The sequence below is a fragment of the Aristolochia californica genome, unplaced genomic scaffold (genome assembly GCF_029961685.1).
Source record: "Aristolochia californica isolate CCGP_79_NKW_82.1479 unplaced genomic scaffold, dmAriCali1.0.hap1 SCAF_6, whole genome shotgun sequence".
NCBI lineage: Eukaryota > Viridiplantae > Streptophyta > Magnoliopsida > Piperales > Aristolochiaceae > Aristolochia > Aristolochia californica.
Window position 1 is genome coordinate 38,055,245 of NW_027182257.1, and position 25,503 is coordinate 38,080,747.

The 25,503-nt window shown below is 35.8% G+C and overlaps 1 protein-coding gene across 2 annotated transcripts; it reads right to left on the reverse strand.

Moving 5' to 3' along the window:
- Nucleotides 1–740: 740 nt before the first annotated feature.
- Nucleotides 741–19,452, reverse strand: LOC137933874 (agamous-like MADS-box protein MADS3). 2 transcript variants are annotated; one of them, XM_068777950.1, is made up of 9 exons: nt 19,344–19,452; nt 18,889–19,139; nt 3,230–3,308; nt 3,086–3,147; nt 2,652–2,751; nt 2,107–2,148; nt 1,762–1,803; nt 1,543–1,682; nt 741–1,094 (listed from the first exon to the last, which is right to left on the reverse strand). In XM_068777950.1, exons 2-9 carry the CDS (start codon nt 19,068–19,070, stop codon nt 1,010–1,012), a joined length of 732 nt encoding a protein of 243 aa, XP_068634051.1. In that variant the 5' UTR covers nt 19,071–19,139; nt 19,344–19,452; the 3' UTR covers nt 741–1,009. The 2 variants fall into 2 exon arrangements, with proteins under 2 accessions (XP_068634051.1, XP_068634052.1); XM_068777951.1 differs by lacking the exon at nt 19,344–19,452 and adding an exon at nt 19,303–19,323.
- Between the last annotated feature and the right edge of the window lie 6,051 nt (nt 19,453–25,503).

The window sequence follows — 25,503 nt, forward strand, 5'->3', positions numbered from 1 at the left end:
ATAAATCACAAAGTCATCCCCTTACATTAAAATAACAACAATGGCCCCCTCCTCAAGTGATGCACAAATTAAACAAATAAATAGCATAATAAATAAATAAATAATACGTATCACTCAAAGAAGTAAATAATTTTTTATTGAACAATGAATTGTTTTTGACAATAATTATTAATGAAAAATTATTACTTAGCAATTAATAGGTAATACTTAATTAAACAATTTATTTAAACTAAAGACCATAAACTTTTCATTTTAGCATATCAAAGATGTTATATTTATGATTTATATTCTTCTGGAAAAAAATACCCCTATTTCCAACGCACAACTATCTCATAACATAGGATCATGACAGTGTATAACATAGTATTCCACTATAGAGTAACATAGTTATTATTTACTGCTTGATATAGTACCTCTTTGAAACAGACGTCTTAGGGTGGGCTAGGGCTAGTAACAGGGACATTCTTCTATACATGAATACTATGTTATCCATTGCCATAATCATATTTTATGTGATAGTTGTAGGTTAGAAACATGGATGGTTTCTTTGATATACGAATTATGGATTTCGCATCATTGAATATAAAATCTTTAAATTTTCCTTGTTTCAAATAAATTCCTATTTTTAGCATAAGTATCCTAAACTTTATGGAGACACATCAAAACATTTACAAGTTTTTGAAAAAAATTTGATGCAAATTTTCAAACAAGTTTTCCACCCCAAAAGAGAATTCTTAGTGTGATCAGAACTATGCAACACCATAAAATCATAAAGCATAGCTGCAAACGTTTTTCAAGCATGTTCTTTTCTGAAAGTCATGCACACAAGATAACAGGTAGCTTGTGCAGGGAAGGCAGGTAGAGTATGGCAGGCTGAAGCCTCCTTTTAATACAAAATAAATGTGACAGTTACTAACACATCACAGGTCTGCTTGACTTTACATTATATCATAGTTCCCTCATATAAGTCCAAGCCAAGCATATTATTTGCCTACTTTAGGCAAACCCATCAAAGGACCCATCCCTGAATGAAGTTACTCTCTCCAGCTACAGTCCTTGGAATGGCTGCTTCTGCGTGAACGAACTGGGGGTACCTGCTTCATTCATTATCGGATTAACACTGCCCAGATATGAGTTATCTATAAGAAGTACTATGCTCAAAACATCCCAAAGTGACTGCTTACAGCCATCCAATCTGATGTAAAGTCAGCTAGTCATTTTAGGATGAACCTTGAACCTAACTTCACATGGTGTCAGAACTGGTACTCATATGTGGACCTCTACCAAAATTATCCACTTATAGAGGGCCTATATGTGAGAGGAAGTGTTAAACAATAGTCCCACGTGGATTAATGAGTACAAAGATCTTAAGTTTATTAGTGGAAAAAAAAGTTTTCAAAGTTGGTTAGTCATTTTGGGATAGGCCTTAGTCCCAACTTCACACCTGAGACCTTCAGAAGGCTCAGAGGTTCACAGAACGATGGACATAATTTGGTAGAAACAAAAGAAAGAATAAAGTTAAAAGGAGGAGAAGAAACAAACCCTATTTGCAATGTGGGTTCACAGTCCATTGCTGCAGATTGAGAAGGATGCAGAGAAAAACTGTTGTTCGCAACCACATGTTGTTCAGACTCCCATCCACCATGAATATTTCTGAACGAAGCTGCGCCTTCTGCTTCCAGCTGCAATACCAAGTGCATGCAGAACAGTTAAGAGTGCAAGTTAATGCAAATGAGGAAGATGTTTATATTCCACAGAAACCTTGTTTTTCAGCTGCTTGTTTATATCTCCTAGGTGGCGCTCCTGCAAGCATACGTAAAGTCAATTTCCACCCCGAGTTATCATGCATTCAAGAAATATATTCAATTTTTAAACAGATTTATTGAATTGTTATACATTCCAAGTCTAGTTTAAAGTCTGAGAATGTCTTAAACGTTTCAAGCAAATCCTTCTATCCTCTGTTTAAGTTTATGAGAGCTACAAAGATTGATTACATCGAAAGCTCGTCCTCTTAATACATTATTAGTAGGCCTAATGAGAAAGAAAATAAAGGACAATGGCAAATTACAATTTGAATAGAGTCAATTCCTTATAATATGTGTTTACCTTTTTGCGTAATTCTTCCATCTGCTCTATCATTATCTGTGTCTGAATCAAGAATAGATAACGAACATTAGAAGAAATGACACTTCAACACTGTTAACTATTTTCCAGAAACACTTCACATATAGTTAACATTTCATGCATGCAACTAGCCAAAATATTAGCTCGGTAATAGAAACAGGTTGAAATATGGATAATAATTGAAATTTAATATGATACCAGTAGTTGATATCCCTCACAAGAACCACACTGGTTTTCTTATTTATGGTGTGATTATGTTTCTCCAATCTAGCATAAGAACTTGAGTTGAGTTTCTCCAATCTGAGCTTGAATTTTTTAATTAGATGCCTTTGTTCATGGTATCAAAACAAGTCCAATGGATCTCAATCCAAACATTATCTATGGGTTGGAATAAAGATAAGACACATAAGAAAATGTTAGTCTATGCATTTCCGGATTAGCCTGTTTGGGTACATTTTTATGGAACTTGGGCATTGAAAAAAAAAAAAAAAAACTAGTAGAGTAAATCGGACAAGAAAAAACAGTACCTTCCTCTGCCTAGCTTGAGAGAGAGCCATTTCCAGTTGCTTTTCAAGTTGCTGCAGTTCTTTGATACTCAGGGGTCCAAGATCCTCTCCCAGGAGATGCCTTCACATATGTTAGAAAATTAGTATTTCATACATTAACCACAATCCCCCAAGGTAGGACTAGGAGACGATCTCCTTGTATTTGGTCTCACTTAGATCATCCAATTCGGCTGCAGATTTGTGTACTAAATTGGGTCCCTCCCTTCAATCTCTTTTTGTAGGGGAGGTCTCCTTTGATGTTTTCTCTTGCTTTTCTTTTAAATAAAATCATCACCGTTTTAAAAAAATAGATGATCTCTAATAATGATCACGATGATCATCTTGGAAAATAGATGCAGTATTACTGTAAGTGGATTGTTGGTCGATTAGTTGCAATAGTGCACTTGACGAATTACCTTTGGGAACGCTGCAGCGACTCATACTTGGCTTTTAGTTTCGACACTTCCTGGTACCATCCCTGAATTAAGGAAGGACAGTGGATAAAGAGTGTATGTAAAGAGGCAGATTCACTTTTGGAAAATGACTGGAAAAGAGCAAACCTGAGTTTCGCGATCAGAGATATTAACATCCTGAGGAGTATAACAACATCTTTGGTATCGCTCAAGGGTCTTACTCAAACTGAACAGAAGAGACGAGTAGTTAAAAAGCACAGTTAGAGAGTGCATTTTCTGTAGATGAATGGTCAGAAGGGACCATAAGCTCCTGTCCTAATATTTTCCCAAAATTTAATCAACCAAAGAAAATGAGCTAAAATTTTTGGCAAATAACAGATAAAAAGTAGAGAATAGAGAAAAACACTTCATGCATAACTTGGACGATGCTTCATAATGATGATCAGGTATTGATTATTGTCTTTCTATTACTAAAAAATTTTTTTATTACAGAATATCCTCTAACAATTGTTAAGAAAAAAAAATTTCCACTGAACACTGCAGTAGTAGTGTACATGAAAACTCACAAGACAGGAAAGTATTTTAAATAACATAGCCCAGTAAAAAGAATCTCAACTCTCCGTTTGAATAAGAGGACTGAAAGTAGAAAATGGATCAATGCATGCTACAAATTTTCAAGAGTTCGTAACTGGGCTAAAAATTTCTAAAGTCCTCATCCTTGATTTTTTTAATTGACATTCAAGTAAGAAATCTTCAGAGATTTCGATCAATGAGTTGCCACATCTGCTATGAATTAAGATCATTAACGGTTTTTCATAGGACTACACATCTCACTTTGCTTTTCAAAAGGTGATTTGTTTTTTCATTAAAGCAGCAAAAGAGAAAACTACAAGATTATGCATGAACACAAAGATCTAGGCCTGGAAAGAAGCTTTTAAACTCAGCTCAAAGATTAAGGGCGAGCAACACTTTTAAAAAAGTCATGACTTACTCCATATGCAATATTTACCAATACTGCGTTGCTGATCATGACTTACTCCATATCAACTAACGCAAGCAAACCCAATCAAGCTCTAGTAACTGTTTAGACGAGCTAGCTTCCCTAGTGCCCTACTGTGTGCTCTCTCATTACTGCCAACACAGAGGCTACAAAATACAGCTGTGAAGGAATTGCAAAATACGCGAACTAGATGAGACATTAGCCATTACGAGCAATAACTAAGGGAAGCAAAATAGATGTAGTCAGGAGCATTGTCCCAACATAAGGCCTTAAAGGAGCCAGAAAACAGATATGACTAATGGTTTGTTTCGCTAGATTCCTATAATGATGGTCATTGTCTCACAATCAATGAGCAATCATGCTCATACAAACAAAGAATTGATAAAAATTGAAGCAACTGAATGCAGAAACGAAGCCCCTACTCATATCTGTAAAGTGGCCTTTGCTCCTAGTTGCACTACTCATTTCTGTAAATCGACCAATACTAGCATTTCTAGGATATAGATTCATTGTCTCTAAAATTTTCACGTGTTATGGATTGAGCTTGTAACTCAATGGCCACATAAGAAGGTTCAAGTGTAAGGTCTTGGAATCAAGCTTCCTATGCATGGGTAATCAATATTCAAAATAATAATAAATAACATGTTGAAGAATTATAATTCTGTTAAAATGCTAGTCAATGATAGAAAGTTGTATTGTATTCAGCTTCTTATAGTCATAAGACTGGCAAATTTAGACTATTACTCCTATTTGAAGTAAGTCTCTAAGTTTAAATATTGTTGTTGGTAAAAACAAAAGTGGGTCATACTTGGTTTCTGCTTCATAGTGTTTTGAATTGTGTTTGTGGTAAAAATCTACGATTGAAGTGTCCATTTAAGGAGGTTCTCTTCCAATTGAAAGACTAGTTCAACAAGCCTATGTTGTTCATCTCGTTTTTGTGATTTGTCATCTCTTCAATTATTTGTTTATTTTATTTCCTAATCCTTTTCTAGCTTGGTTTCTATACTTGGGATCTAAGTTATTTTCCTGTCAAATTTAGTCAAATAAAAAATAAGAAAAAATAAAATCAAGAAATTTTTTTTGGCAGAAATAGTTCCGTGACCCTTCCTCTGTCTCTTTACTTTCTTCTACTCTCTTAATTATTTCCCTAAATTTATTTTTCCATTCTTTTCTTGTCACTATATTTTCTCTGTTTGACTTCTTTGCTCTAAAAAAATAACCTCAAAATAAACAAGATTAACTCAGCCCAAAAATATTTTCATTGCAGTTTTTCTAAGTTATTACATGTCTTCAAGATTAGAAAAAAATTGTAGTGTTTTCATTGTGCTTTTAAGTCCATCCTATTGCCAAAGTCATCTTTTATTTTCCAATCCAATTTCAAAGTATACTTTTTTTTTTTTTTTATTTCACCCCCTTCTTTTATATTAGGTCTTGCCCTTTAATAAGGGACTGGTTTGGGTTTTACAGACTCTTTTGTTGTTTTATTTCTTGGTTCTTAACCTATTGAACCTTCTACCCTCCTCTCAGTTCTTTCCAGTCAAAAATTACTCCTAGAGATGGAATTGTCATTCAAGGGGAAAATATAGATCTCCAAAAAGCTAAATTTCAAGCCATGAACCTAAGATGTGCAAGTGCTAAATATTGAACAAAAGTTTGAAGTATGAAGCTAAATATAAAATCCAATGAACATGCCTATCATTTACACCAGTTTGCAACTTCTTCCTCAAAGCTCTAAGTAATTCTCTAATATCTATTTCTTCCAAGCTAAGCTCCCACTTTATGTAGTCTCTAGTTTGAAAGAAGTGTGGATATACTAAATATCTCAATGTTGAAGAATTGTAGTTCTACTAGACATCTTAACTTATGGATATAAAGTTGTGTTGCATTCAGTTTTTTTTGTGAAAAATAGTTACAAAATTAGAATGTGCATAGGGTTTTTAATTGTAAGTTAATTTCTAAACTAGAATGTTACTTTGGGAAAATTAAAAGTCACTTCAATTTAGATGTCCTAACCTTTTCTGTTTTAGAAGTCCTTTTCTTTAGTCAATGTTAATCAATCACGTGTCCATTTAAGGAGGTTTAATAGTAATTGTTGAAAGGTGAGTTCAACAAGCCTGCTTTTAGCATCTCGAGAGTTTTTCAAAACTGGATGATTCTCTCAAACAAGCCTTAGAAAGAATCCCGGAGGTTTAATAGTAATTGTTGAAAGGTGAGTTCAACAAGCCTCCTTTTAGCATCTCGAGAGTTTTTCAAAACTGGATGATTCTCTCAAACAAGCCTTAGAAAGAATCCCAACCTTTTCTCTCTCAAACAAGCCTTAGAAAGAATCCCAACCTTTTCTCTCTCAAACAATCCCAACAAGGTGATTCTTTCTCATACATGACCATGAATCTAGGCAACAAACCTTCTTTCACTCTTGAGAGTGAAAAATATAATAGAGACACAGTGGTTCATTATATTCATAGATGATCACACTCGGGTTTGTTGGGTGTATCTTTTGAAAGAAAAATTCGAGGCTGCCAAGGTGTTTTAAAACTTCTTTACTATAATTGAAACCCAAATCTCTACCTAAATTCAAATCCTAAGAATAGATAATGGCATAGAATACTTCAATTCCTTTCTTGGTCAATTTCTCATAGAATAGGGCATTGTACACCAAACAACTTGTGTCAACACTCCTCAAAAAAATGGTGTCATTGAATGTAAGATTAAACACCCTTTAGAGGTAGTTTGGGCAATTATGTTTACCACTGGGGTTCCTAAATATTTTTGTGGAGAACCCATTCTTAGTGCATCTTACCTCATCAATCGAATATCGTCTCGAGTATGTCAATTTAAAAAACCTGTCAACATTTTTTTGGAGACCTCCTCATACACAATTCTTCAATGGTCAATCTCCCAAGCTGTTTGGTTGTGTTGTGGTTATTCGTGTTCACAATAATACCCATAGTAAACTTGACTAGAGAGTTTGTGAATGTGTCTTTCATGAATACTCACCAACTCAAAAGGAATATAAATGTTTTGATCCTACCACCAACCAGGTCTATGCGAGTATGGATATCACTTTTTTTTAAGATCAATGTTTATTCCTCCAAACTTCTCTTCAAGGATCATTTGGATGAAGAAAAGTTTTAGGAAACAGTTGTCCCCTTTCATGTCTCTTTTGTTTCCTCTTGTCCAAAAATAACCACTTTGTCTTCTCACCCACAATTTTTTCCTATCATAGATTCCCTTCCTGAACATGAGTCTATTGTGCCATAAATAGAAAAATATAATGCGAGGTAGAAATACTATTGAGAAAACATAGAGTTGCGTGTCTATATGAGGAGGCATAACTGACAAGATGTGGAGCAACAACTAAAAAAAAAAACTATCAAGATTCAATATTGAATACATTTTGTAATTCAAAATCTTCATTGTATCCAAAATCTTGTGATTTCAAGAGCTTAATGTCCTCATTACTCATAGAAATAGCATAAGGTCATACACAAATCATCTTATTACTCACTTTGTGTCCTATCAAAGATTGTCCTCAAAACTTTCAGAGTCTTTATTTCTAACTTGTCAAAAAAAAAATTCCTAAGCCTATACAAAATGCTCTTATTCTTCCCGAGTGGAAAGAGATTGCTCTGGAGGAGATGAAAGCGTTAGAGAAGAATCAGACTTGGAAACTAATATGTCTTCCCAATAGAAAAATTCAAGTTTGTTGTAAGTGGGTATTTACAGTGACATATAAGGTTGGTGGGTTAATAGAAAGATTCAAAGCAAGACTAGTAGCAAAGGATTAAATGCATGGAATAGACTATCAAGAGATCTTTGCTCCTATTATCAAAATGAATAGTGACAAAATCCTATTGTCTCATGCAGCTATTATGGATTGGCCATTGCAATAGCTACATGTGAAGAATGCTTTCCTCGATGGTGAATTAGAAGAGGAATTATATATGCATTTACTTCAAGATTTGAAGGCTTAGACATAAAAAAGTACGTAAACTCAAAGAGGTCACTAAACAATCCCTAGAGCATGGTTTCATCGGGTCACTAAAGGTATAAAGAACTTTGGGTACCTTCAGAACCAAGTAGATCACACTAAGTTTTTTAAACACACTACTGGTGGGAAGATTGCTACACTTATTGTGTACATGGATGATATTATCCTAACAGGTGATGATTCTGTTGAACAAGAGAAAGCTAAAGACCTTTCTGGCCATAGAATTTGAAATCAAAGGCCTTGGATCTTTGAGGTATTTCTTGGGAATGGAGGTGGCAAGAACTAAAGAAGAAATCTTGATGTCTCATAGAAAATATATCTTAGATCTTCTTAATGGAATCAGTATGTTAGGGTGAAAGCTAGTAGACCACAGATTCAAATTAGAAATTGAATGCCAATGTCAGTGTTGAGGTTGATAAGAGACAATATCAATGATTAGTTGGAAAATTGATTTACTTATTCCATACTCGACCCGACAATGCTTCTGTAGTGAGTGTTATGAGTCAATTCATGCACTCCTCTCGTGAGGAGCATTTAAATGCAGTTTAAAGGATTCTCATATATCTTAAACAAACTCCAGGAAAGGGATTATTGTTCAAGAAGAGTGACAATGTATCTATTAAAGCAATCACTAATGCTAACTAGGCTAGAACTAGAAATGATATGAGGTTTACATCTAGATACTGGACCTTTTTAGGAGGAAATTTAGTAACTTAAGAAGAAAAAAGTAGAATCTAGTGGCTAGAAACAATGTTAAAGCTTTGTTTGAGCTATTGCACAAGGGATATGTGAGCTTCTATGGATAAAACGGCTTCTAAATGAGTTGAAGATTGTGTCCAACATGCCTATGAAGTTATACTTAGATAGCAAGGTAGCTATTAGCACTTCCCATAATCTAGTACAAAATGATAGGATAAAGCACATTGAGATTGATCAATATTTTATAAAAAAAACTATATGAAGGAGTATTGTGTATTCTGTTTATTCATACCAAACAACAAGAGGTGGATTTCTTCAAAAATAGTCTTCAATCACATTAATTTGACTTCATAATTGACAAGCTAAGAATACTCAACATTTAAAAACCAGGTTGATGGGGAGTGTTGAAATATATCTAGATTCATTGGTGAAATACATCCAGATCCATTTTTGAAATATGTCCATATTCATTCTCTTATTGTCTTGGTAAAGTCTCTCCTATATTAGAGGCTAGTTTAGCTCTAGGAATTAATCAATTTTCCTTTGATTCATTATCCTATGTTATATATATTGTATCCATTATATTTTTTATTTAAGCAATTGTATAAGAATTTTTTTCTTCTTCATTTTCATCAGTTTCCAAGAATTGCACCATTTATACCCCTGGGCACTCTTCAATAATTAGTTGTTTAGTTTAAAAAAAAGAAAAGAAAAGAAGAAGCATGCATGACAATGGTTTGATTCATTTCATGTTTTTAGTATCAATGACATCATATGCAGCTCCTAGCCTAGAACGAAAGGAGAATTTTCAACAATATAATAGTTATTATAAAGAAGAAACATGCATGACAATGGTTTGATTATTAGGATGAAACATATGTTATTATTCATCTCACCATATTTTTTATTCAATCTAAGAATGTTGAACACCGACAAAAAATATATTAAATAAAAATGTGACAAAAATACATATATATTCAGATAATAATTACCTAAATGCAATAAATAGTTGAACAATGATAGTGGGTCTGAAGCAAAGGTCAAGTTGACTCATGGAATTACTAGATCTCAAATAGGCATGTGGCTTCCAATAGGGAAAAAATTGTTTTTCCTAGTCTAGAACTGATGAAATGGAATAATTTTCTAGTAAAGGATTATTTTCAAGACATAAATAATCAACAAGTGAGATATTGCTAAACAAAAGTTGTATTTGTAGAAGATTTTACTTCATGATTTGATATCTATTTGGTGTCATTGACATCAGAGATGTCATTCAATCGAGGAAGATTAGATGAAAGAAACTAAGAGCAAGAGATAGAGAAGAGATATAAAGAGATAACATAGACAGGTGATTTCTAGCTAAGTTAGTGTAGTGTAAGTTACATAGCATATAGCCAGAAAGATCAGCAATATATGAATTCATCTCTAAAGAATATCTTTCCTCTTCTACTAAGCAACTCTAAGGGACCATTTCTGACATTCCCATTGATCAGTTTCCAAATGTTTTCATCAGTTCATATTAGAGTAACAGAAACCTATTTCCAGCTCCATTTAACTTTTTATTGGACAAAAAGAAAATTTTGGTGATTGACAGCATGAAAAGCAAATATGTATCCCACTTTATCCACAAGGCTGATTCTCTCTTTCATTCTCTTCGAGTCGATCATTGTAAAAGCAGAAAAGCAATGGTAGACAGCGACAGTCCCGATGCTCGGGTTGCCATTTCATATGCGTGGACGCTGGAGAGGGCTTTTCAGCTGCAATCATTAATGCTGCATCCTCCAAGCTGTGTGCATTCAATTGTCCACATTACTGGTTTGTCCATCCAGACAGTGAAACAGACTGCGTCCTTTTCTGAAAATATTTCAGAAAGAAATGGAGATTCCTTTCCCGACAAAAGTGGGTGGGGGAGAGACAAGCAACTGCACTTGGGTGGCGCCACGCCCTCTTCTCGGGAATGAACTGCTTCGTACTTTTGCAGAATTCAAAACTTCTAAAGCATCTTCTTGACGTCATAAAATAGGACGACAAGATGGAGACGTCAGTAGTGTTCAACCCGAGTTTACTCGTATGGTCTTCATCCACTGGATTCTGTTGCAGGAGCATGCAGCTTGCAGAGGCGAAGTCCAATCACGGTCCAACTTGCCCGTGAATGATCTTTAATCACCGTCGAAACTCGCTTTGAACCGTACTAATCTAAAGATATCTCTCGCCCCATAGGAGAAAAAATGAATCACCAACAGAGATAACAATTCTCATTCGTGGTTGCAGTGACTTGGCAGACCGGAACAAATGGAAACAGGAAATGCCAAATATCAGTAGAGAGAACAGATGGTTTTTGAAACAATGAAGACCGCTGAAGGGCTGTCTGAGGAGCTGAAAGTTTAGAAAGTACTCAAAAAAGCGTCACGAGAGTAACAACTTTTGCCTCTCTTGGATCCTGCTTTCCCATCCATGAAACTCAAAACCCATCCGTGCCTATACCTATCACCTACTCTAGAAGCTTTGGAAATCACTGGACTGTAAATTATATTTGATCCAACTAAAAAGAAAGGAATTTACTTAATCTAATCCATTAAACATTAGTAGACAGTTCATCTCGCAAGCTCCTAAAGGTTTTCTCTCTGGTATTGTCATACTTCTCTGCCAGCACTTTTTTTTTCTGAAGAAAATGAGAATATTATTAAGAAGAAAGGAGAAAACGATACAAGATACAAAAGAGCCTCAAGGCAATGAAGGTAAAAGACCAGAACATTGATGAAATAAATACTTCTCTAATTCATTCACAAAATATACTTTCTAGAAACTAGACGCTTCTCATCATTCTGCAATTAATCAAATTAGGTCTGTTACATTGGACTCAAAGTGACAATTCAGGTTTCTATATTTACTTTTAAATTTGCAATCATTTTAATGATAAGAGGCATCTCAAAGATGTTGTGTAACCAATGACTTCAAATGTAAAAGACTGGAAGAGTTTTATCATATGTTTGAGGGACAGTTCACAAATCTTATACAATTTCACTTAAAAAGTTTCAATATCTCCAAAATTTTACTAATATGATAAGATAGATAGATTACCACAGTGTCATCTTCCTGACATTTCAACCTGCTACTTTTGTGATAGAAATGGTGGATTAGGCCGTTGTTCGACGAGCATATTGAGGGGTTTCTAGTTTGAGGCCTTGGGTTCAAATCTAAGTTGGGTACTGGGTTTTAAACATTAAAAGGAAAAAGTTGGAGAAGAGATCTTAGTATTAGTGAAGCTCTGGTGTAAGGGGCTTATACATTCAAAGGAAAAAATTTGTCGAAGAGATCTTGCTACAATGAAGCTCTGGCTCAAGAAAAATCAATCTGCTAATTTAGAAGTCAAAGGAATTATAGAAAAAAAAACAAAAATAACACTAAGACTTCACCAACTTGAATATAAATTTAAGATTGGCACAAAATAATTGACAACGAGTAGAATTTCAGGCATTTACTTCACTGAGTGCCTTAACAAACAAGTTTTTAGCTTTGCTCAACAAGAAAGAGGACATGTGAGAGAAAATTGATGAACAAGGAAAATTTACCAAGTAGCATTTCTAGTCTTTGTTATAGAAACAGAGAAATCTAACCACTGGCGTAAGGGTTGTCAGCCATAGCTTCAAATAACCTGGTTTTTTCTTCACTTTTGACATTTACATTTTACTAATATTGGTTTTTATTTTGGTTAGCTTTTCTGAACTGAAAATCTTAGTGCTGCAATTCTATTCTCATTTTTATATGTCATTCATCTGGTTCTGCATCTCTTGTCTTGTTCCAGAGGAAGCATTCATCATCTATCGAGTAAATTCCTATCACAGTGTCAAGAGTCCAGTAGATTCTTTGTCCCCAGTTATCTTCCTTCCGGCTTTCCAATCCCTTAAAAGTGGTTGTTAGAGATAACAATAATTTTTGTAAACCTCTGAATGCATAACTTTTATCACCCAACACAAGTTATGGACAATATATAAATGATTCTATACTTCTGAAACTAATGCACTATTTTCGCCCATACAAACTTTTTAAGGGAAACTTATCAGAAGAGTAGCTAATGATGAAAGCTGAGTCCTATTCAATGAGAAATTGAAGAGAAAAGTCCTCAGGTGCAAGATGTGGAGGGCCTAGAGGAGTGCCTCAACTTTGCCTTCATAGAACCACACCTATCAAAGAGACTAAGGAAACCAACGTTGATTGTTTTCAGTAGAGTCCTAAATGATGCTACCTCTGCCTAATGGATTTGCTTCCCATTAGTTACTCCAAAGTTAAGCTTGAACTAGCCCACAGAAGAGGGAGTGGGCTGAAGGGGGAAATCTGCTACAAGCATAATGGCATACAAAAAAAGGAAGAAAATTGTTGATCTCCGTTTCTTTCTTATAATAAGCTAGACAGATGGCTAGGATAGAGGAACTTTTTGGACTAGGACTGAATGGAATGCATTGTCTTCTCCACAATATTCCTATCATATGCTATTATATGGTTGGTAACCTTTAGTATCCCTTTCCTTCCAATGTAAAAGATATCAGGAGCCACAGATTTTTACTAGTTACCTCAATGGCATAATTGTGTGGATCTCAACAAAGATGAATGCTAAGAATAAACTTACATGTCTAGGATAAGAAAATTCTTATGGTTACTACTTTGAAAGAGGTTTCCTAGCTTTGACTAGTCATTTTTTGATCAATTTGACTCAAATTTAATATAGTATCATAGTAGGCACTTATATGCGAACCTGCCCCAAAGTTATCCACATACAAGAACATAAAGAGAGCCCACATGAGTATAGTCCCATATTAATCTAGGGTACATAAAATCTTGTGTTTATTTCTTAGGAAGAAGTGTCATAACTTGGCTAATTATTTTAGGATGTACCTAGACCTAAGTTTAATAGTGAAGAAAACAAAAGGAAAACATAGTTGAAGATCATATTTAGAAAGGAAAGCTTTGCAAACTCTAGACAAATGGAAGGGCAAGAATGGTGATTAGTTGCTTCCTTAGAATTCATACAGCATACAAGTTTGGTTTTCAACACTGAGACTCTTACTTTTAGAAGCATTCCAGATCAAGAATTTGGATGACATACCTAGATAAAGTGATGCTAATCAAACAATTATTCCAATCCTATAGAAACAATAATTATATTAAATTAGTAACGATGATATGAATATAATAGAAGTAAAAATCATTCAAATTAATAAACAAATACAGATAGCAAAAGTTGATTTAATAAAATTTTGAAATTATGCTTTCATGAAGCTATTTATCCTACCATGTTTTGTATTTCCTGTCAATGACTCTTGTAACATGTGGAAATCTTAGCTGTAGGGCTTAGAAGTACATAGTTCCTTGAAGATTTCTCCAAAATGGAAATAAAAGACTGAACTTCAGAGCTACCTGCCTGAGTTGGTTACCTAGTTGAATGAACATTTTGAGTTGCAAATGCCAGAAGAGTTGGGAAAAAAAACACAGATCAACATACTGCCTTCTGACAGTTAATGAAAGTAGCTTGCTTCGCTTAGAAACAATCTCTAACATGTACACTAAAATGATCAACAGGGTCCAAAAGCTTTACATGGAAACTATATTCTAATTAACAACATGGAAGGAGCAAAGAATGTAAATTGTAATTTTATGAATACATCACTGGATACCAACAAGGCTCAAAGTAGAATATGTGGCTCCGACATGGTTGCATTTTGATGCTAAAATATAGGGTTTTGCCCTAACGGTTTAAAAAACTACAGGCCTTTCAGCCACAACAATTGTTCTGATTTTTTGGTTTAAACCATCAATGCCTTAATGCTTGTGTTACTCCACACATATTTCTTAAATTCAAGGAAAAAAGTTTTCATAATTGAATTGTAGGTTTGTTTGGGGTATCTGCAACTAATGACATAATAGTTTATATTTGAAAGATAATAAAGTTTCCTGTAATTAAATTCCATGAGGTTCCCCTGCATTAGAAATGCAGTGTATCTGATCGGCGTCCTTACATCAACAAAGACAAATTGTCTCCAATTCTTGTTTTCAACCAGACTCAGAACTCATGTTAGTCAGGGGAGTGTACAACAGTAAAGAGCACATGCTTAAAGCTAAAAACAAAAGAATTTGGTTCTTCAATGCTCAACAAAAACAAAAACCAAGTTGAGATAAACAGTTTTGGAGAAAAAAAAACTCAGCTTAGAGCACGATGAATTCTGAGAATAAGAATTTTATGAATTGGGTTCAGAAATGTGATGCTTTATTCTTCTTATAATGTAGCTGCAATAAAATTCATTGCTTTATTTTGCAACTCAAAGCTTTTAACTTTTTTCATTTGAATTTGGCTATCTGATACACCTCCAAATGTTAGAATCAAGGGTGGGTTGCATGCGTGTAACTGCAGAAAATACTGAAGATACAGTGAATCAGTAATGATGCATTTTATAGCAAACCTAGCTTAACAAGGGTTCCTAAAAGAACTGATTCTAACTAGCTCCCAAAATGAATAAGCTTGAAAATTAAAGAATGTTGGAATATAGTAAAAGAGAAAGATCACATCTCTCTCTCTCTCTCTCTCTCTCTCTCTATAGAGATTATGTATTTAATAATTTTTTTAATAATGAGAAAGATTCCAGTGCTCTCAAATCTCTTTGTCAGGGCCCCAACTGGACCCCTATATCCTTCTGCTTGATGCAATGAGCTATGCTTAAGCTTCTTATTTTTGGAGGTGTCTAAGGTGAGTTTTAAGTTGCATAAGGTTGGGGATGACATGAAATGCCTATGCAGTCAAATATTATAGCATATGGGCATAACTGACAATGTTAGAGGATAGAGGTTCCTCTCATCTGGTTGCTGTCCTATATAATCTTTTCATATGCCAATGAGGTTATTTAGGATCTCATAGCCGGAAAAATAGTTCTTGGAGGAAGATCTCATCATTTCAAAAAGAATGTTTAAGCCTGTTACATAATCTTTTCACTTTCAATCTTTTTTATGTCTCTCTAGTGCATTTTAAAAATATGGTAACTATGAAAATATAGTAAGTTTAATCGTCAATAAACGTGCAAACTTTAGTCAGGAACACTTTTTTATCACTGACTCAGTTGAAAGTTTCAAAACATAAAGGTTTAACATATGACAAGAAATAAATATGTTGAAGATTAGTATTTCCAATGTAGTTCACTTTTAAGGGACCTAACAATCGGAGATAGAATAGAAGACCCAATGAACAGATGCACACTCAGAAAGCTGTGGGGTAGCTATAGGCCTGGAGGCCTGACAACAAAGCTCATGATAATGCATTGAACCTAGTTAACTCCAGATTACACATCTTGACTCAATGATATTTCAGTATGCTACACAAATTTGCAATTTCAGGTGAGGAATGATTTTATAGGAAATATGAAGATGAAATAAAAAAAAAGTTTCACTTCAGACCTGATGGAAATTTTCATATTATGTCAACTACTACAGAAGTAACAGAAGAGATCACCCTTGTATTACAAGAAAAGTGCCATGGTATGTTCCAATGACAAGTGCGAGAAATCAAGCTGCAAATGCTTCCTTGAGACATTTTGCATAAGATACTAGAAAGCTCAATACAAGCCAAGGACGTGCAGAAAGATTTACTTAGGGTATATTTGGATCCCCATGGAAAAGAAAAAAAAATGAGAATTTGACCGTTATTACTCCCAAAAATAGTTAGTGAAAAGGAGAATTTGGTTATTATCTCATTTTCACTAACTATTTTTTGGAATAATAATGGTCAAATTCTTATTTTTTTTAGTGGTTCCAAACAGACCTTTAAGGTTACCCGGAATCATACAAATTCTTGTTTGAACAATTTTCTTGCAATTGTAATTTCTTGTTAAAATAAAAAATGAGGCCCAGATGGATCCTCTGTCCCTGAAACCAGTGAGGCCTCTCCACCGATGGGTTCTCCACTCATTTCCAATCAATTTCATAATGAATCATTTTCAAGTTACAAGTTGTCCTTCTAAAAGAGCTATGAACAATCAGAATCAAGGTCAAGCCACTTTCTTACTGTGTAAGAGTGGGACGAACATAGGAAATTTCCGATCAATAGAAAAGTTTTTTATCCGATAAAATCTCGCTATTGTTTCAGAAACGCAAATGAAACAATCCCTAAATTTGTTTACTTTCGCTTCGATTGTAACAGGGTCAAACACTTCTCTTACCTGAGTAGATTAAGACGTACAATATGTTAGTGAAGTCTTCTCCCAACACTCCCAGGATGTAAAAAACACTAACTTGGTTTAAGTTTAAAAAAATGGAGAAGTCTTTTGGAGTGGTGAGAACCGTCAAAAGAAGATATACTTCACCATTACAAACTCAACCAAAATGTCTGAACTTGGTTGAGGAAATTCAAGGAACTAGTAGATCTGAAGCATGAGACTAAAAATGACATAGAGATTATGTATGTTAGTCCAAGTATGACACTCAGAATTTCTAAGACACCACAGCAGAAGCATCAAGACCGATCTCAAATAGTTTTCAGAAAAAAAGAACTTTGGAGCACTTCACCACCCATTTAATCTTTTTTAAGACATTAGGCAGATATAAGAAGGAAAAAGAAAATGGAAAGAAGAAGATAACTGTAAACATCTGGAACGATATCTCTTTGTTTGTTAGTTTTTTGTTGTGCATGGTCAAATGATGATATAAGCTGGTTTTAATGGACTCAAGAGGCACTCTTTCTATCCCACAGTGAAAAAGGACAAGCTAAAACAGTTACCTTGCAGCGGAAAAGAAGCATTTTATGAGACAAATGCAGCTTACGGGCTGAGCAGAAGGCAGATGAGCCCAAAACACTGATTTCATTTCTCATGCTTATCAAGTTTTGATTGCCGGACGCTTCTTATAAAAGAAGCAGAAGAAGACGATGGATATATTCTTAAAAAAGCTAGTGATTTTACAAAGACGCGTCGACGGCCACCGGAGATTTTCAAATTTATCAGAAACTTTAAAATTTTATAATAAATGCCATTATCTGAAATTCAGAAAGAAATAGTTATTCTATTCACTGCATAATACACTGTCATCGTGGGAAAAAAAATAAAATAGAATGAACATAAAACTGCGTCACGAATGAAATCTGAGAGTCTTGAGTACATTTGTCATGTTAGAACGGAAATGAATCGGCTGGAAAATGTTGTCGGAAGGAGTGAGGAAAGAAATAATAAAGTAAAAAACGCTCTCTTTTAGCTGCATCTTGAAGAAGACAAGAAGCTCTTTCAAATTCGATTTCCCTTGTGAGAAGACATGGAAAAAAAAGAGAAATGGTTGAAGATAAATCATATTAGCTAGAAAATACTGTTAATACTGGTAGGTTAAATAAAGAGAGAAGGGAGCACCATCTGATCCAACGTGGATTACAAAAAAGGGGAAGTGCAGGAAAGAAAAAGAGAGCTTAGGAGCGCGGGAAGGAAGAAAGTGGGAACAAAGAGCCGACATATGAATTCAACGAGGAAAATTTGTTGAATCGTCAGACAACTCGAGCAGAAACGGAACCAGAAACATCAGCTGGCATCGGTTAGAGTGAGATACTGGAAGAGAGAGAAGCGAGAGACATTTGGCTCGATATGAACTTACGTTGGATTTCACGAATTTCGGCGGATTGATGTCAGCGTGTTTGTTCAGGAATCTATGGTAAGCCCCTGGGTGTTTTTACTTGTTAGCGTTTTGCTTCTTTGCTTCTTTGCTGCTTTTCTTCTTCTTCTTCTGCTTCCTAAGGGGCAGATGTCAACACTTGTACAGCTTGCATATCTGCCTTGCTTTGCGGGTGAAAGCAAAGAAAGATAATGAAAGAAGAAACGGTTTGGCTTCGCGTTGAAGCGGAAAGTAAGATCATGGAACTGGCCAGACGTTTCGGACTGCACGTCGTAGGATCTTGTGGTCTTCTGATTTCGTCACCCACTTTACTCGGGAATGAACAGAGTATTAAAAATGCATGCAGATGAAAGCAAAAGCATTAAAAAACAAGCGCAACAAAATCTGAATAGGTGATAAAACAACAATCAATTTCAGGAAAAGAGAGAGAGAGAGAGAGAGAGAGAGAGGAGAAACAAAGAAAGAGTGGGAAAGGTACAGTACCCAGCGCTGCCGAACTCATAAAGCTTCCCACGACTGGAGAAGATGATCAAAGCAACTTCAGCGTCACAGAGAACGGAAAGCTCGTAAGCCTTCTTTAAAAGTCCATTCCTCCTCTTGGAGAAGGTGACCTGGCGGTTTATCTTGTTCTCGATCCTCTTCAGTTCAACCCGTCCTCTCCCCATTTTCTTCCTTCTGCGTCAGACCACGGTTGAGGATTTCCTTCTTTTCGTCCCTAGGGCGTTTCCTCCGGCCTATCGGAAAAAGCAAGCAAATTTAAGGAAAAATGTAGGAAGAGTTTATGTTATCTTCTTTTCTCTAAGCCCTTAAATCAGTTTTCTTTAACAAGAAAAAAAGGGAAGAAAAAAGGAAAAATGGAAGATCTAGTTGTAAATCTGAAACGACTGGTTTTCTTACAGTGGTGGAGTTATATATGAAGGGAGGAAAAAGACTGCTACCTCTTTGGGCTCTCTGAAAATTCCCTCGACGAAAATGGGAAGATGGCTAGATTAGGATTTAGCGGAGAGGCTCCTTCTCTCGACTTAGCCGAAATTATATAAGCTTTCACTTCCCTCTCTGTTACGCACTTACCCTCCTCTGTGGGAATAAAACGGAAACCAGACAGCCATTTCTGTCTCTCCATTGTTTTACTCTCTCCTCCTTTTTCTCTTTCATCCTGCCAGCGGATTGGGATTGATGGGTACCACAGCGTTTCGATGCGTCCTCTCTCTCTAACCCCACTTCTGGATGACTGTTGGCGAATAAATGTGACGACGCCATTGTCAGGCGACGTGTCTACACGCTAACGCTGCTGATCGTCCTTCCTCACGCCGTCTTCCTCATCTTTCCTTTCCCGTTACAGGCTGAGTTTTCCTTTTCCACCAGACTAGACGATCCGCATTTTTTCAAGAAATGGCTTCTACCTCCTTCCTACTCAACACCCAACCTTCTCTTTCTCTTTCCTTTTTCTCTACTTATGGCTCTACTATCACTAACAAAATCGAGCTTAATCTGTTTAATTACTCCCCAGCATGGTTTAAAACTGTGGTCCATGCAAAACATGACCATTTATGACCACAAAAGCACAGAGGCATCCAATGAGCCTCTTCAATCCAAAAATGTACTTCATCACCTCCTGAATCCATGTATAAATTTTTTTTATCTCCTTTCAAATCCATACGGATTTCATCAAGGTACAATATTCTACTTTCTCTGGAACCAAATTGTATCATTGTTTCTTCTTGAGATTGTACTACTAGTAATGGCGTCAGTCTATCGAACGGGTCTTTTGATTGTGGGTGGAGCATTAGTTTTGCTGCCAAAGTAGTTCGGTATTGAAAGTCGATTGATCTAGTAACGACATAGTATCCTCATTCACATAGGAGTTCCAATATTGCTACTCTTGTATAAGTTACAAATATGTTTTTTTCTTTGGAGTTGTGTTTGATGTATTTCTTCAATTATTATGTATACAACTAAAACATTTCTTCTGAAATGCCTTTACATGCATCTAAATAACTACAAACAAATATAACCACTCACAAGTTTCCTAATGAGTTGTGCCCAAAAATATAATAACCATTGCAAGTAACTTAACATGTCCATCGTGTAGTTGTTGAAATTTGAGATGTGCTCTTTTGAGTTAACGATGGCCTAAAATGATCCATGTTGGCTATAAAGCACCTATTATGCAAAGTGTAAAGTTGGGTTCAAGGCTCATTCCAAAATGACTAGCCAAGTTAGGAGGTTATTTCCTGACTACTAAACTCAGGATTTTTGTACTCATTAATCCTTGTAGAACTATTCTTTAACATTTCTCTTCATATCTAGGCCCTCTTTTTTTGGTCCCTACTATGGGACCATGTGAAGTTGGTTTCAAATCCTAATCCAAAATTACTAGCCAAGTTAAAAAGCGCCTTTCCAAACTAATAAATTCAAGATTTTTATACTCAATAATTTATGTGAGATTATTTTTAGCATAAAGCACAACCCTCACAGATGCGAGATTTAGCTTAGCAATTTTTTTTTTGTGTCTCTATTATTGAAAAATGATTTACTACTTAGGTTCATCAATGTTTTTGTATCTTGCAATCAACAAGATAGTGAAGTTGATCATTAAAAATTCTTTTGATTAAATCAATTTTGGAAACATCCTATAATGAAAAAGTAACTTTTTGAATTTGAATATTTATATTATAAAGAAAATGAAGCATGCTTATTAAAATTACAGGATTGGTGGTCAATTTGAATCTATTATTTGGTGTTCATGTGCTCTTCCCAATCTTCTAATTGTATCAAACTTACATCATTGTGTCTAGTCTTTGCGTATATAATGTCCTTCACCTAGGCATACAGATAAGTATTGAAAGCATTCTTGACAATGTTTTCCTACTAGTTTACCAAATTGTTTATTTAATTCAAAGATACTTAGGGCCTATTTGGGAAATAGTTAGAGAGACAGGGGAGAGAGTGAGAAAGAGTTAGAAGAGATAGATCAAAGGAGGGGGAGAAGAAGGGAGAGGGAGTCTAGGGAAGAGAGAGAAAGAGTTATATGAGAAAGATAGCAAAGGGTTAAGGAAGAGAAAGAGAGAGGGGCAAGCAGGAAAGGGACAGGGAGGGGAGTGACTAAGAAAGAGAGGGGGAGGGGGAAGAGCATGGGAAAGAGTTAGAGAGACAGAGGGTGAGAGAGTTAGAAAGGGTTAGAAGAGATTGATCAATAGAGGCTGAGAAAAAGGGAGAGGGAGGCCAGGGAAGAGAGAGAAAGAGTTATGTAAAGAGAAAGTGAGAAAGATAGCAAAGGGTTAAAGGAGAGGAAGAGAGAGTGGAGACAAGGAAAGGGACTAGGAGGGGGGACAGACTAAGAAAGAGAGGGGGAGGACGGGGAGAGAGGGACATGACAGGGATTGAGATTGGAGAGAGCACGAGGGGTAGAGAGAGAGAGTGAGGAAATGATAGAAAGGGGGAGAGAGATGCAGTTTTATTTGCATAAATTGCAATTGTTAAACTATAGGGAAAATAGCCAATTATCATTATCTTGTTTTGTCTCTCTTCTTTTAATAGTTTACTAAGTGTCATAATTTTTTTGTGTAACTCATGAAACAGACTAATTAACTTATCACATGGAAACAAAAATCTATTTATGGTCCTATGAGTCCAATTTAGGTCATCTACATCAAGCTAGTCTCGCAACTTTTCTATGTTCTAATTGTGACCTGTAGTTTTTGACATATTAACGAGGTACCTAAAAAATCCTCTTATCCATGCTTGCTAATAATCATTATTAGACTTACAAAAGAACAAATCTTGCATTAACAAGTCTTTGAAAATCAAGTGTATAAATATTAGAAATTGAAGTTTTTGAGATCAAATTATCATTTATGTGTGCGTAAGCAAAATCATACAATTAGTAAATATGGTGATGGGAATTAAGTTTTTTAAAGTGCTACTATTCAAAAGAATAATGCTCGGAAGGCATGGAGACAAAATCAAAAGAGCATGATTTTGAGATCACGAAGGTGATAAGGTCGGTTGTTTGAAAGAGACACATGTTGGTCTTCATTACAGATAATACTCATAAATGTTTTCCCAATGAGACTGGCATTCCATCCAATTACAACCACAAAAAAAGAGAAGAACAAAAAAGAGTCTTTGCTAAGCTTCACGAACATATCGTATGCATTTATCCTTGTTTTCTTCTCATGCCACAAATATTAGATGTGGCGTATATGCAAGCGAGCAATACAACATCCAAATGCAAGGACACCAGGTTACCAAAAAAAAAAAAAAAAAGGACAGTCATTATATGAAAAGTTGGGCCTTTATAGGTAATTAAATATGGTAAGGTCGTTTTCTTTTAGCGTGTTGGTCCCAAGAGAACGACAGTCTCTCTGCCTGACGCCGTTTGTTAACGTCCATTGCCAACTTCCATCGCTTTCAGTGGAAGACACCTTTTGTTAAAAGCGTACTTCTCTCGTGGGTGACCTCACCGATCCTACAGAAGTGGGAGAGAGAAAATTTTAAAAATAAAAAAACGTAACACGAACAAAAACCAAAAGCAAAAGAATAAGTCGAAAACACGCTCTGAGCTTACAACGTGAGGCATCCGAGGAATCAAAAGGAGCTGTTCTCAAGGAGACAACCTCTCTGATCTCTTTCCCTCCTCATTCTCGTACGGCACCTATCCATCCCTGAGCTTCTTTCTTCTTCTTCTTTTTTTTTTTTATTATTATTATTTATATATATTTTATTTACTCACTGCGGAAAGATCTGCGTTTTGAGGACTATACGTAAACAGATAAATCTATATCTTATCTCTTATCGTCGTCAGGTGACCGATGTACGCATGAAGGGCCCCCAAGCAATCCCTGATGTTTTCTCCTGTCAATGTACTCGATGCCCGCTCCTTTTAGTTCACTTCTGGTTAGGATTAACGAAGCTATTTGGTATCTGAAACATCAAAGTTCTCACTCATTTCCCTGTTTGTTTAAAGCTTGAATGCAGTGTAGTGGGTAATAAGAGCATGGCCGTGTAATAAAGGTGGCATCTGTTCTTACTTTTTTCAGCGCGGCGGAAGTAATTCTGGTTCAGTTAGGGATTACAGGTTAGGTTTAAATGGTGGGAGGGATGGAGTTCTCAGCTAGACAGTACTGAAGTGAGACTTGTGATGGTAAATATGATCAGGCGGCGTGATCTCTCTCCTCTGTGACGCTGTCCTTGTACGTTCGACCTGCGACCCTGGACAAGTTTTTAAAAGAAATGGAAGACTCAGAACTTGTCATGAATTCTTTTCTATAAACCGAAGGAAATCATAGGCTATCTGGTGACCCATGACAGATCCTTAAGGCAATGGGGGCAGGCGAATAACAATCCTGATTCTGAATTTGCCAAAAAGAATTGAACATTTTCTTTGGTTTTTTCTCAAGTGGTAAACTGGCTATCTGCAACCCCTTTGCCTCCCAGAATAACAAGGTTTACTACTAAAACACGACGGAATGTTTTTGGGGTTGGAAGAAAGATCGAAAACGGGAAAGTGGGTGGAGAAACAGGTGCAAGCATTTTCTTTATATGGAATTAGAACTCCCTTTTTTTTTTTAGCCATCTCCTTTGTCTGAACTTTCTGCTCCGTTGTTAGTTGGGAAATAGAATGAGCTTCAAGCTAACCCTAAAAGCATCTTTTTATTCTGCCTTGCATGTTTCCTTTGGCGGTTTCCACTCCTTTAGAAATCAGAAATTCCACTGGATCTTTAGCCAGTCGTTAAGAATGTATCCCTTGCCAAAAGAGCAAAAAGCTCTCAGCGTAAAATTCTACGACATCATGCTCCTAGTTGTGACGTTTATGGTCTCCCCTTCTCTGGATTTATTCAGCTACTAGGTAATCAACGTAAGAGAAGTCCAAGGCAGACAATATTAATTTCTGCTTTTAATGATAATCGTAACTTGTAACTTCCAAATGGTAAGGATACAAGGGAGACGACATTGTTACCATCTGTGCCACTCCATGTGGTCCGACCATCCCTTATCCCCTACCAAAGGGCTTCCAATACAACATTTGAGAGTTTGATACTTTGCCCCGCACTAGCTCGCCCACTAGAGCGCACTTTCACTCAATGATTAAAAAATCAGAATGAATCTCTTACATGTTATAGTTGTTAGACACATTCCAATATGACAAATTCTTTAGGAAGTCGTTTCCCTTGGATAAGAATGAGCATTTGGAGGCTCATTCATAAAGATATGCGCCACATATGGTTCTCATTCAAATGAGACATTTGCATTGTTATACATAGATGGTAATACTTGTTCTAAATGATTTATCCTCACAATTCATGTAATTTTAATCTTCTTTTGTTTGGGTATGAGGATATTATATCTATGTGAATTTTTTTTGAAGATGTATCAATATATTCAATGGTACATTTAAGTATGCGAATGGGTCAAGTGGGAGAACATGTTCAAAAATAGCCAATTCTTTAGGAAGTGGTTTCCATTGGATATAGGTTATAGTGGACAGTTGTAATTGCCCATCAATTACAACCTCTCCACTTTTGATGGGAAAAAAGGATTTTAAGGGTTATGATCTGGTCTAACATAGGGCTTGTGTTTTCCATCATGAAGCCTCTGAATAGACAAGTTGATCTCTATTCTTCTGAAAATTGATCACCATGACTAGAGGTAAGACTTTCCATTTACAGATTATGAATTTCATGTTGTGTTTAGAAATTCATTTAATCTAAAATTTGGTATTAGAGCTAGATACCTCTGATATGGCTTCATTTCCATTAAAATAAAATAAAAAAATTGAGTGAGCAAAAATTCTTTGTGCATGATGCTTTTCTGGGTACTATGTGTGGCTGGTTTGCCGCACTAGTCTACCTCGCTAGAAGGAGGTGCTCAGTGCGCCGCTGGTTGCACTAAAGATACTTACCCCATCACGCAATTGTACTGGAGAAAAAGAAATGGAGCAATGTCACTCGTCGGAGGCACACCAGTGTTTGTGTGCGTTAGCATTGCAAGTGCTGACATTAGGAAGGCTCTCAGAAGTGCGAAGCCAGGTCAGAAGCACCGGTTTTTGCATTCTTTAGCAATCCTGATCGTGCCATCTATGCGCCAGAGCATCAA